Here is a 13,948-nt window from a genome sequence, read left to right as displayed (position 1 = left end):
AAAGAAAAATGATTTTTCCAACATAAGATCAATATCTACATACGTCTATGTATCTATCTATCTATCTCTCACTAAAATATACAATATATTATTATTAAAAAAAAAAAAAATACGTACTCGCATATATTTATATACATTAGTACATTTACAAAAAAAAAATTTTTTCCTCATTTCTTCCTTTTTTTCCTTTCATTTTCTCTCCAGCGTTTATTCATCTCCATTATTAAACCGCATAAATTTATTATAACTTTAAATTTACGATTTGTCACAATTTATTATGAATAAAAAAGGAAAAAAAAAGGAAAAAGGAAAAAGGGAAAAAACAAACAAACAAATTTTTTTTTTATTCCTTATTTCCACGTGTTTTTATTTATTTATTCCCCTTTAATAAAATCATTTAATTAACGAGTGGATAAACGAGTATCATTATCATTATCATTATTATTTTTTATTGTACAACTTTTATTTTGCGGAGAGTAAAATAAAAAAATGTTTTAAATAAATAAATAAATAAAATTCTCGTCGTTTGTTATTTTAAATCTACTATTATTATAAATAACTCGTGACGTGTAGAGTTTCACGTTAGAAAAAAAAATGAAAAGTTATTTTGAATTGAAAAACAAACAATACGACAAACAAACAATCAAGATAATTTTATTTATTTATTAATAAATATTAAAAAAAAAAAAATTCAATGCCAAAAAAAAAAGAAAAATTTAGATTTAGAGATATTTTCTGTTTGTATTTATATAAAATGTCTGAAGAAATTTCAACGAAAGCTTTTTTTTTTTTTGTGTTCATTGGTGATGGTGGTGGTAGCACTGATTGAATTTGGTGAAAGGTATTTGGACTACTCTCCATTAAATGCTGTAGGTCTTTTCCAATCTTGGCAAATCATCAAATGGCATTTTTTTAATTATTATTTTGTTTTTTTTTTTTTTTAAGTGGAACCACCAGACACTTTGTTGTTGTTTTAAAAAAAATTATTATTATTATTATTACGCAATCAAGAATAAAATAATGGATTGTTTGATGATAAGTGACGTCATTTAAATAAATTTTTTTGTATAAATACTTCGAAGTGACGTAAGAGTAGCGAAAAAAAATCGACGAATTTTATTTTATTTTTATTAGGGAGTTTTTTTATTTGATGACGGTAATAAAAATTAATAAAGTTGTAAGAAAAAATAATAACGAGGATGTTGTTGTTGTTGTTGTTGTCGTTGTCGTTGCTACCTGAAATGTGATTAGCGGTTGTTGCGGATTCTAAATAAAAAAAAAAAAAAAAGAGAGAGGGAAAAACAAAAAGAAATGACAAAAAAATGTTAAAACTATTGAAAATATTTTATGCTTACGTCACGAATGGAAATTTAATATAACTAAAAACACTACAAAAGACTTTGATAAACACATTACAATGAGAAAAGAAAATGATTACGTAAATGCGTGTGAAGTCTTTTAGGTGTAGGAAATTACAAAAAAAAAGTTTTTTTTTTTTTTTTTGGGGGGGCTTCGTTGTAATACACTTGGAAGGTTTCTTTTTATTTTACTGGGGAGGAAAAAAAAAAGAAAAAAATTCATTCGAATCGTAGCAAAAAAAGCCGAAAGATAAGGAGAAGGGGAGAGAGAGAGAAAGAGAGAGAAGGAAAGAGAAAAAGAGAAATTCATTGATTGTTAATCTTTCAACGGTGCAACAACAATTTAAAATAATTTATTTATTAACTGGAGCAAATTTTTAAAACATCGATAATAATAATCGTCGCCCTTGAAAATAAACTTTTTTTTTCTTCTGCTTTTTTTTTTTTGCTTTTTTTATTGATTTTGTTGAAATCATTGATTCGAAATTTTTTTTAAATAAAATGAAAAATTTTTCTAAAAAAAAAAAAAAAAAGGAAATATTTCGAGCGGTTTTTTAAATATCAAATCGAAGTCGATTGATTTAAAAATGGCGCATATCAGTGAATTAAAGCAAATTGAATTTTCGCCGTCCTTTGAAACCCCCCCCTCCTACCCTTACCCTCCCCCTCCCGCCAAAAAAAAAACCGAAAAAATTGATTATAAAGGGATTGTTTACGTTTTTTTCCTAGTATTTAAACTCATATTTCACCGTGTAAACAAAATAAAGCAGACGAAATGTACGCCATTTTGTTTTTGTTTTTAACGATTTGACCTAAATAAATAAATACAAAAAAAATTTTTTTTTAATTTTTCACGGAGACAAAAAAAAATCATGGAGAAAAATTTATTGATAACCTAAAAGTGTCACGAGAATTTTTACGTTATCAAAATTCAATGATAAATTATACGTTTTGTCGTCGTTTGGTTTTTATCTTTTTAATAGATTTTATACCAAAAAAAAAAAAAGCAGAAGACGTTTTAGCCTTTTTTTTAACCGAAATAAAAAAATAAAATTAAAATAATTTTTATTTTCGAATTTTGAGGGGGGAAAGAAAGAAAGAAAAAAAAACATGACGATGAAATAATCCAGATGATAACTAACCGACGGAGTTGACTATTTGTTATTTTTAGCAAGGAAGTTTGTTGTTGTTGTTGTTTGTTTGTTTTTGTTTTTGTTTTTCTTGTTCTATTTGCCCGAAACGGTTTTTTAATGTTTAGATTTTGGTAGAAGAAAAAAAAAATCAAAAAAAAAAAAATTAAAACTTTTCATTTTTTTTTTTTTATCATCCATCAGCCATCGTCGTCACGAATTTTTTTTTTTTTTTTTTATTGCTAAAACAAATTTAAATTATATTAACCAGAACCGGAAGTTAATAACTTTTTTTTCAAAAAAAAGTTACTTTATTTAAACTTTTTATTAATTATGATTGATTGATTGATTTTTTTCTAACAAAATGTCAAAGGGAAGAAGGTTTTGTTGGTTAAACTGACACACAACTCACGACTTTAAAAAAATTTTTTTTTTTTTATAACTTCCGGGAATGAAACTGATGGACATTTTAACTATTTTTTTTTGGGGGGACCGTTACGTAACAGTCGGTCATTTTAAATTGATTTCCGGTCGCAATTTATTTTCCTTTTGCTTTAAAATTTTTGAATCGTTTCACAAAAAAAAAAAAAAATTTTATCATTTCCTTTACAAAAAAAATTTCTATTTTCTAATTTTCTAAAAAAAACCCAAGCAGAAGAAAATTTTGTTTTTGTTATGTTGTTGTTGTTTACGAGAGAATATTCTCGACATTATTTTAATTATTAAACAACACAATAACCAGATGCGGTAATTAAAAATTATGTTTTATAAAAAACATAAAATGTTTTTTGTTTAGAATGACAAAAAAAACTTACAAACCCTTTTTATAACACACACAACCTTTTTGCTGTTGCACTGTTGTTTTTCTATCCGAACCGAGATTTCTGTCCCCTTTCTCCCCTCCTTACCCCTCTTCCCCACGTTTTAAATTAGGTTTTTACAACCAGATCACGTCGGTCATTGAGTGTCGAATAGGTCTAAACTACTAGTAAAAAAAAGTTAAAACTGGAAAACACGATTTACTTCTCCTTAAGAAATAAATTTTTTTTTTTTTTCCTTTGGGGGATTTTTAAAAACCATTTTTTCTTTCCTTTTTTTCATTAAATAGAGAGACGATTTCGTTCGGCATATTTTTTTTCACCCCCCGAAGTCATTCTTTCTTTCTTTTTTTCTTTCTTTCTCGGGGAGCTTAAATAAAGGCTCGTAATAACGTGATATAAAAAAAAAACCACACACACACACACGACACGCGTTTCGCACGTGAATGTATAAAAGAAAATATACAAAATGGCCGCCCTAAAATTGTGATTATTATTATTATTATTATTATTATTATTATTAAGAAATATAAAGTTTTTTCATGAGCCTTTTTCGAAAGGTTTTTTAATAAAAAAAAACGGATTTTATTTCATTTAAATTTCAAAATTTTTTTTTTTATTTTTCAGGTACAGTTTTTTTTTTTTTAAATTCTTATAATGTTTCAATTAACCTTTTTGTAATATGAGATTTTAAATAATAATAATAATGATGATGATAATGATAAAATTTTCTTTCCTTACGTTAACCTAAATTACGTCAGTTAACAAAAGAAATTTTTGTCGTTGTTGTTGTTTCACGTTTTTATAAAACATCTGCCTATTTATGCGGAGAACGTAGTCTCGAAAACATTAACACCGTAAAGTTATTCTATTAACAATAAAAAAAAATTTTTTTTTTTTATTATTGCCAACATTAAAAAAAAAAAAAAACATATAAAAATATTCGAATCGTTATGTGTATATAGAGAGAGAGAAAGAGAGAGAGGAAACGAAAATCCATTTCAAACTGCCAATGGGTAAATAAAACCTTTTTTTTTTTTTTAAACAATGACTTTTATATAATAATAATAATAATAATAATAATAATAATAATAATAATAATAATAATAATAATAATAAAGAGACTGAGTTGTTGCGTGACTAAAAGGTTCAATTTGAAAATTATTATGTAAGCCCCTTTTTTACAAAAAAAAAAAAAAAATTTCATTTCATGTCGTTCGCAACGAAAAAAAACAATCGATTCCACAAAATTAATGAAGTCTATTTTACGTAATTATAAATAATAATAATAATAATAATTTTTTTTATTTAAAAAACGAAAACGTTATTAATTAACGCACTTATAAACATGTTGCGTTTTTTTTAAAATGTCGAACAACAAAGGGGGGAATCCTTTTTCTCCCTTAAAATTTTTTGAATGGATGAGACGGTAGCCGTTAAAAAAAAAAAAAATGATAAGGAAAGAAGATGAAGAAGAACACCTTTTAACAAGCAGAAGGTAAATAATAATAATAATAATAATAATAATAATAATAATAATAAGAAATTTGATTACATCTAAAGATTATAGATACATTATAAAAGATCATCATCCTTTGGGTCAACTGATTTGAATCGAAAATTCTAGAAATTCGAATCTATTGTCCATTTCTTTTCGCTTTTTTTCTTTTTATTTAAAATCTATTTAAAAAAAAAAATGGATGATGTAAACGTCGTATAAATACTTCACGTGTTAAAAAAAAAATTCACAAGCTGACAGATTTGGATAATAAAAAAAAAAAAAAAAATTTTTTTTGTGTCGAATACGTGTACGACATCTCAATTAACGTTTTTTTTTTTTTTCATCCCAGTTGCAAATCTCTTACTAAAAACGAGAATTAAATTTCATGTTAAATTCACGTCGTTATTTTATTTTATAAAAAAAAAAAATTATCATATTTTTTTACGTCGCTTTTTTATTATTATTATTATTATTTTGAATAATATAATTATGCGGTTCGTAATGCGAATGCTATCGTATTTTAAATCTTATTTTTTAAAAAATTTTTCATTCCTTAATATAATATTATTTATTTATTTAAAAAGTTCAAGTCGAATCAACGTGGCACGAGACAAAAAAAAAATTTTTAATTATTTTAAATAAGAAGAAATTTTTCAATATAAATTTAATTCTCGGTCAATTAATGTTTGGTTTATTATTATTATTTTTTTAAACGCAAAATAAATAAATAAATAAATGATAACAAAATAAAATGACGTAATAATCTCTGATAAAAAAAAAAATCTGAAGGAGGAAGGAAGCTGTCAAAGGTATATAAAATAAGTGAAAAGATTCGTTGACAACGGGCAGCCGTTACGATGAGGGCTTTTTTTTTTTCAAATGGGGAACTCTAAAAGGCTCAACCTCATTCTATATATATAATATATATTGTGTGAAATAAGAAGAAGAAGAGCTTTTGATATTATATATTTTATCTTGAATAGTGATTTTGATAGTAAATGAAAGAAATGAATGATGACAGCTTCCGGGAAATATCATCTTATTATTATTAATATTAAATATACACCGATACGCGGATAACATAAGCTAAAAATTTTTAATTATTATCATTATTAGTATTATTTTATTAAAAATTCGAATTCGAAAGTAAATTTTTTACTTTACAGCGGGTTTGTTTGTTTGTATTAATTAAGAAAAAGGAAACAGAAAGAACGAAAAAAGAGTCGTTAAAGAATGAATGAAACCGTTAAAAGAAGGGACAAAATCTCATTTCGGTCCTCTTCGTGGTTCTTTTTCAATGCCAGGCAATACCACGGACGCCGCCACTGCGTCCGCCGCCGCCGCGTCCGCCACCGCGTCCGCCACCACCTTCTTCGAGTGTATTTTTCAATTAAGATAAAACTTTTTAATTTCTTTTTTTTTTTTTTTAATTTTTCCATTTCGTTAAAAGAATTTATAGCGCGTGATTTTTTTATACGTGCTATAAAATATTTTAAAATGTTTTTTTTCCTCTCTCAATATTATTATTATTATTATTCGTTCATCTTTCCATTGATTGGAGTTTGCCAATTTTTAGATAATTAAAAATCAAAAAAATTATTTGACGTCGTCATCGTCGTAACTTTTTGTTTTTTTTTTAAAACAAAAAATACTACCTACGGTACTGTTTTGTTAAAATTGTAACATGTGTAAGATTGTGCTATATTTAACCTCACCCTTTGCGGCTCTGAGGGAAGATAATAGATAAAATATGTAAAAACTATAAACAGAGGTCATTTTTTTTTCTTCTTCCTCCTCCTCTTTCTTCTTTCTCAAAGAACTTTTTAAACTTTGTCTCTCTCTCTCTCTCTCTCTCTCTCTCTACCTCTGTCTCTGGTGTAATCATTAGAACATAAATTTTTCTTTTAAAAAGGAATGAAGAAGATGAAAGATGGAAAAAAAAGGCAGAAGAAGAAAAAAAGATTATTTTTGTCAAAAGCTTTGAATTTTATTTTTAAAAATTCTCTCACTCACTCTCTCACTCTCTCTCTCTTTTTTTTGGAGGGAGGGAAAAGAAGGAGGAGAAGGAGGAGGAGGAAGAAAAAAGAACCGAAAGGGCTTTGTTAAACGCAACAATTTTTTTATTTTTCACGACACCATTTTTTTTTTTTTTTAAATAAAAAAAAATCAAAAACTATAAATTCAATCGATTACGGTTGAAAATTTTTTAATAATTAATGACGTCATAATAAATATTTAATAAAATAAGACGACGGAAAATTTTTTTTTTAAGAGGGAAAAGTTTTTCCAAATGAAAATTTTAAAATTTGAATCAATTAAAAAATCAATATTATCGACCCGTTTTTTTTTTTAATTTAAATTTAAAGTCGTTATAAAATTATTAATGAGAAAAATAAAATTAAAAGTTTGATGATGATGATGATGATGTAAAATTTTATGACAAACTTCTTTTGATACGGTTTAAGAAAGATGAGAAAATGACCGACGACCGATGTCCCCCCCTTCTCTCTGTCTCTCTCATCTTTTACTTTTTCTTTTTTCCTTATTAAAAACTATATAAAGTTGAATTAGAGTTTTCAAAAAACCTCAAAGGATTTTTCTAATGGAAAACTTGACAAAAAACAAAATCAAAACCTTAGAAAATTAATCTTTCTTTTTCTTACATAAAGATATTCGAAAGATTAAATAATATTAATAATATTAAAATTTCATAGAGTAATAAAAAATAAAAAATTCATAGAGTAATACAAAAAAAGTATCAGAGTAATAAAAAAACGTGTAATTAAAATTATATACGACGTTTAATCAATTTAAAAAAAAGAAGCAAACTATTAATTACCCATCGAGCCGCCATATTTAAAAAAAAATATTTTATCGATCGGTTATTATTATTATCTTTAAAAAAAAAAAAAACAAAAACAAATTTATAAAAGATTATTATTAGTAATTAATCAATAATTTGGTTTAACGACGAACAAACAAACAAACAAAAGATTCGTTTTATTATTATTACTTTTTTTTTTACGTTAAAAAAAAAGAAATTTATTTTTTTTCTTATTCTTCTTCTTCTGCTTCCACTGATAAATCAATTCGTGCCAACCAATGATTAGAAAATATTTTTAAAAAGTGGAAGAAGAAGAAATTTATTCAACCGTGAGACAGAAACAATTTTTTTTTTTTTTATTCTTTTATAGTTTAAATAACAAAAGAATTTAAAGTTTTTTACAGAAAGAATTTATATTTGTGTTTGTTTGTTTGTTGCAATGTGCGTGTGTGTGTGTGTGTTTGTTGGGGGGTGTTTGAACGCACGTCTTAACGATAATAAAAATTTGGATAAATGATTAGTTTTGTCGCATTTGATAAAGATACCGTTATAAAATTTAATTTTTGTCATTTAAAAAGTAGTTGTCCAGTTTGTTTATTTTTTTTTCGGGGGGAAGAGAGAGGGGGAGCTGGAAAAAAGAAAATGGAATGATATCTTTTTTTAAAATTTGAAAAAAAAAAATTTTTTTTCATAAATTTTGTACGATAAAAACTTTTTTTTTGCTTCCTTTCATTCTTTCTTTCGTCATTTGAAAACATTGAAACGTAAATTTTGTTGATTCCTGATTAAAATCAGGTAATCGATCAAACTGACGTAAAATTCCTGGAAAAAAAAAATTCCAGAATGAAAAAAGAAAAAAAAATCAAAAAAAATCTGGCTAATTTAATTTTCGTAACAAAAAAGGAGAAAAAAAAGGAGAAAAAAAAAATAGTTGCGAAGTTGAAATCTGGAAAAACTCCAGAATCATTTATCAACAACCCTTTTTTTTGATGTGAACCAAAAAAAAAAAAAAATTTTTTTTGAGCCTAAAACGAAGCCGAAAAACCTAAAAAATTATATTAAAATAAAAACCCAATCGACCAAAATTTTTTTTTCCTTTTTTTCTCCTCCTTTTTTTCCTTTTTTTCCTTTTTGAAACTCTCGTTTCCAGTATATAAATTTATTGAAGAGAACTTTAAGTCAAAAATTGAAGAATCCTTTCGAGTTTCTTTTCCAATAATTTTTGAGAAAACCTTTTCCAAAATTCTAGAGAAAAAAAAACCTTACACGTAATGGATTATTTTAAACTTTAATTTTTTTTTTTAAACAGAAAAATGAAAATTTTCTAATAAGTCTAGAAAAGTCAATTTCGAAACAAAAAAATATTAATAATAATAATTATTCGTATTTAAATATTTACCCTTTCCTCTTCTTTTAAAAGTCGTCTGCTTTTTTTTTTTGTGTAAACGCAAGAAAAAAAAAAACGTATACGAAACATTAAAATTAATTCATCCGAATCTAATTTAAAAACCGTTCTAACGGACCGAACGCCTTTTTTTTTTTTTAATTTATCTTTAAGTCTAACCTTTTTCGGTTACGACCCCCGCCCCACCGCCTCCCCTCCCTCCGCCCCCTTCGCCGCCGCCACACGCACACATGACAAAACAAAACAAAAAAAAAAAAAAAATTACGTTCAGTGACTTAAACTTTTTCGTTTTTCCTTTTTTTTTTTTTTTCTTTTCTTTCTCTCTTTTCTCTCTTCGTCTTTTTTTGCTATATTTCATAACCGGAAGTTAACTTTATAGTTGAAGTAGTTATTGTAGCAAAAAAAAGAAATATTAATTAATTATCTTTAACGTAATAATAAATCAAGTTTTAACTTTTAACTTTTTCAAAGGGTTTCATGTTTTTCGCAATCTTTTGTTCTTTTGTTTTCTTACGTCAAAAAAAAAAAACGTTACAATAATAATAATAATAATGAGAATAATGATGATGACGATGGAAAACATAATATCGAGCTTTTGTTTAAAACAAACGATAGGAAAAAAAAGTTATGAATATTCAATACTACCACTCACTAGCTACGCAAATATTTTTTATTTTTTTTGTATTGAAAGCAAAAAAAATACCGATAATCGATATTATTATTCGATATATCGAACTTTTACGAAATAACAAAAAAATTAATTGTTTTGCGACGATAAAATTTAAGAAAAAAAATTTTTTTTCTTCTCAAGCACCGGCTACTGGACAATTGAGATTCGTCACTTCCTGCCATTTTTTATTTTCCGGTTTGACGCAACGGACATCATCTTTCATCCTATGATTTTTAGCCCATTCAATTGTTGGGAAAAGAGAACAATCGCATTCCCACGGATTATCGCTCATGTAAAGTGCGACAGTTCTAAACGTCGGCATGTCGATATTAATCGATTTGAAATTATTTCTGGATAAATCCAAAGACGTTAAATGTTTAAGAGGTTTAAACAAATCGGACGGAATCGTAGATAATTCGTTATCGGACAATGATAAAAATTTCAACGACGGCATTTTGTCAAAAGTTTCCGAGTATAATTTTTTTATGCCAGAATTTTGCATCAAAAGCCATTTCAATTGCGGTGCATTTAAAAATGGCGAATTTTTAGGTATAATCAAATTGGGATTTCCAGACACGTTGAAATAATACATTTCCCTACAATTTTTAAATAAATCCGGATGTATCGTCGTGAGTTTATTTATTGACACGTCTACCCATGCGAGAGAATTCGAATTGACGAAAGCATCATCTTCTATTTTTTCTAATTTTGCATCTTTTAAATGTAAATCCGTCAACGATGGAAAATTACTTAAATGATTTTTATTTAAAACTGGAACGTTCGATCGTGTAAATATCAACCATTCTATTTCGTTATTAACGCCTTTCGGTAAATCTCCAGCCGTCGAATCCAAACACGTTAACATTGTATTTTTAACGGGCCTGCATTTATCCATCGAATCTGCTCCCACGTTCGTCGTATATAAATTATTTATTAAACCGACGAATATTATTATAAATTTCTACGAACAAGAAAAAACGAAAAAAAATTTTTTTTTCTATTTCCGTCGGTAAAAACATTCTAGAAATTTCAATTTACTCTTTGTAATAATAATAATAATAATAAAATACTCACAATCATTTTTATTTTTCAACTTTTCCCTTTGAACCCAAAAAAAAAACTGAAACTAAAAAATACGTTCAAATACTATCGCGCAACCGTCTCGACTTATACTGATTTTATCAATTATTATCATTATTATTATTATTATTATTATTATTATTATTATTATTATTATTATTATTATTATTATTATTTATTAATTAATAAACGAAGCGATAAATGATTTCTCGTGTAATGTTTTAAACATATATTTTTCTTCGAAAAAACCGAACAACAATCGATCATTGTTTAAATTTTTTCGTAATTGAATTCGTTTTATTTTGTTCGTTCGTTTGTTTGTTTAATTTAAAGTTGGAGTTGTTGTCCAGAGAAAAAAGAAAAAACGATTCAGACGATTTTTTTCTTTTTTTTAATCTTAATACATCGAGACAATACATCGCAGACCGTGTTGTAATCCGAGACTTAAAAATATTCCGTTCTGTTGTTGTTGTTGTAATTTCCAACATTTTATTATTAATAAAATCCTGTGGTAATTTGACCACCTGTGTCCGGTAAAATTTAAAAAAAAAAATGTACCGTCTCATTTAAATGATGAGGGAACCCGAAAGAAAAATTATCCGTAATTAATTTTTTTTTGTCGTTTCGAGAACTTTCTCTTCTTCGAATCAAGTATAATAATTTTTCCCGTTTTATGACGTCACAACAATTTTTAAAAAACAAACGTTGCGTTTTTACATTACACATTATTATTATTATTTTAAATTTCCGTGAATTTTCTTCCGTCGGGGAGAGGGGGGAGGGAAATTTTTTTTGTTTTTTGTTGTTTTTGTTTGATTTCGCGGAAAGAATTTAAAACTTACATAATTCTTTTTTGTTTAAAAACAATTCACAATAATTTTATCCTTTTTTTTGTTTCGTATCCAACTTACGTAAGAATTAATTCATCCGTTTTAAAGATAGGTCAACAAAGGTCAATTTCAGGCCAGCAAACGAACAAACAAAAAAAAAATCGTTTTAAAATTCCGATAGCAAAAGTTACAGTTAGATAATTTTTTTTTTTTTTAAATTTTTATTCCCGAAATAAAAAAAAATTCCATAGAGTAAAAAAAAAATGATTTTTTTTTTTTCGTGACAGTGTTGCCAGATCATTCAAGTTTTATCTCGAATAGTTTAATTTTTTGTTTCGGGTACGAATTTAAGACGAAAATTCAAAAAGGAACGCCATTTAAATATAAAAACAATTAATTTCAAGTTAAAATTTAACAAACAAAAAAAAATAAAAAATTGTTTGTCGTCGCCCCTTACGATTCATTCTCTACTTTTATATAAATAAATCTTTTAAATAAATTGTTAAGTGAATCGTGGAACTAGAAAACAAAAAAAAAAAAACGAAAAAAAAAAGTATTTCAATTTAAAGAGAGAGAGAGAGAGTAGTTCACGGTAAAATTAACGTATCCATCTTCATTGAAAAAAATAAATTATACAGTCAAACTAATTGGGGCCATGTGTTTGTTTTTTTTTTTTTTTTTTTGTTAGTTTTGGTGCGACATTTTTTTTTTTTTCAAACGGAAACTACTTTTAAGTGAATTTTTTTATTTTAAAGAGAACACTTAAGATTATTTTAATAGCAGAAGGAAAAGGGAAAAAAAACCAAATTATGCATCTTGACTGTGTAATTTTATTTAACCACAGTATAAATATTAATCAAATTTTATCTTTTTAAAAAGCTTTAATAATAATAATAATAATACAACAACAACCACGTGCATCAATTTTTTTTCGTTGTTCTGCTGTTGTTGTTGTGGGAATAATACGTACGGTTTAGAAAAAAAAAATAATTACACATAATTTATTGAACTTAATTAAACGATTTAATATAGTAATAAACGTGATTTTCTTTTTTTTTTAACCGTTGTTGCTTCTGTTTTTATAAACAATGAATGAGGACGAGGGAGCGGGGAGCGGGGGGCGGGGGTGAAGAAGGAACACACACCCACAAATCTGAAAGTAATGAAAGTTAACCACAAGTATTTTCTTGTCGATTTTTTTTTTATTTTTATGACGTCAATAAAACACCATTAAGATAATTTTTAAAAGTTCTGGTGTTTGTTTGGTTGTTTAATGGCGGAAATAACAAACATACGTATTTTTTAAAAATAAAACCTTCGTTTGTAGTGTTACAATTCGTTTGTTGTTTCAAAAATGAATTCGTAATGATTGTAACGTCATCAATTAATCGCGCCTAAAATTTAAATCAGCGAGAAAAAAAAACACAATCGATTCTCGGAATGAAAATCAATAAATAAATTTAGTCTATATTGATCGAGATTTGCAAAACATATTCAATTCGATACGACGATTTATTTAAAACGTAAGTAATCAATCAATCATTTATTTATTTATTTATTTGAAAAATTTATTCAATTAAATTTATTTGTTTGTTTTGTTTGTTTTTAAATAAGTGTTTGTTTGAAAAATGAATATCGTCATAGGATACGTTTTCATACTGTTAGCAACAGCATTATCATCATCATCATCATATGTATTGAGTGAAAAAAAAGATAAATGTAGAATTGTTCAGAAGACAACTCTTACGTGCGTGGAATCGACACCGGAAGATTTTCCAAGCGTTAAAAATGATAAAATCGAATGGTTGTTAATATCGAAATCGAATATACCATCGATAACGAAGAATTTATTGAAACATTATCCGAGTTTGACGGATCTTCACGCGGAAAAAAACGAAATTGAAAAAATCGATGAAAATGCATTTTCCGCCACGAAAAATCTCGATTGGGTCGACGTGTCGTTTAATAAAATAACCACCGTGAGTCCGAAAATTTTTTCTAATTGTCCAAACATACAGTATTTCAACATATCCGGTAATCCAAACTTGGTAATACCGGAAAACGAGCCTTTTATCGAATCGCCATCCCTTCAATGGCTCCTCCTTCAACAATCCAACATAAAAATGGTTTACGAAGAAACATTTAAAGGAGTACCCGGTTTGAAAGTTTTATCACTGTCTGACAACCAACTCAAAACTCTACCGGAAAACGTTTTTAATAATTTAAATAATTTATATTCTTTGGATTTGTCGAAAAATCAATTCACGACGTTACCCGTGAGCCTTTTCGAACCTTTGCAATACATATCATTGTATTTAAGCGATAATCCGTG

At 26.4% G+C, this 13,948-nt stretch overlaps 2 protein-coding genes across 2 annotated transcripts in view; one reads left to right on the top strand and one right to left on the bottom strand.

The window, feature by feature from the left end:
- Positions 1 to 9,842: 9,842 nt before the first annotated feature.
- Phum_PHUM272170 (leucine-rich alpha-2-glycoprotein precursor, putative) lies at positions 9,843 to 10,786 on the bottom strand (the record flags this gene model as incomplete). The annotated part of the gene is made up of 2 exons (XM_002426707.1): positions 9,843 to 10,667; positions 10,781 to 10,786. 2 exons carry the CDS (start codon positions 10,784 to 10,786, stop codon positions 9,843 to 9,845), a joined length of 831 nt encoding a protein of 276 aa, XP_002426752.1.
- A 2,458-nt stretch (positions 10,787 to 13,244) lies between these two features.
- Phum_PHUM272060 (Chondroadherin precursor, putative) overlaps positions 13,245 to 13,948 on the top strand; it is a gene marked incomplete at both ends in the record, with an annotated part of 1,519 nt that continues 815 nt past the window's right edge. Inside the window, one exon of the mRNA XM_002426706.1 lies at positions 13,245 to 13,927. Coding sequence (XP_002426751.1) covers positions 13,245 to 13,927 — 683 coding nt within the window. The remainder of the gene's footprint in view (positions 13,928 to 13,948) is intronic.

The sequence above is a fragment of the Pediculus humanus genome, genomic scaffold, assembly GCF_000006295.1.
Source record: "Pediculus humanus corporis 1103172107647 genomic scaffold, whole genome shotgun sequence".
Taxonomy (NCBI): domain Eukaryota; kingdom Metazoa; phylum Arthropoda; class Insecta; order Psocodea; family Pediculidae; genus Pediculus; species Pediculus humanus.
The sequence above is the reverse complement of the archived record's forward strand: the minus strand, read 5'-3'. Positions and strand labels throughout refer to the sequence as shown.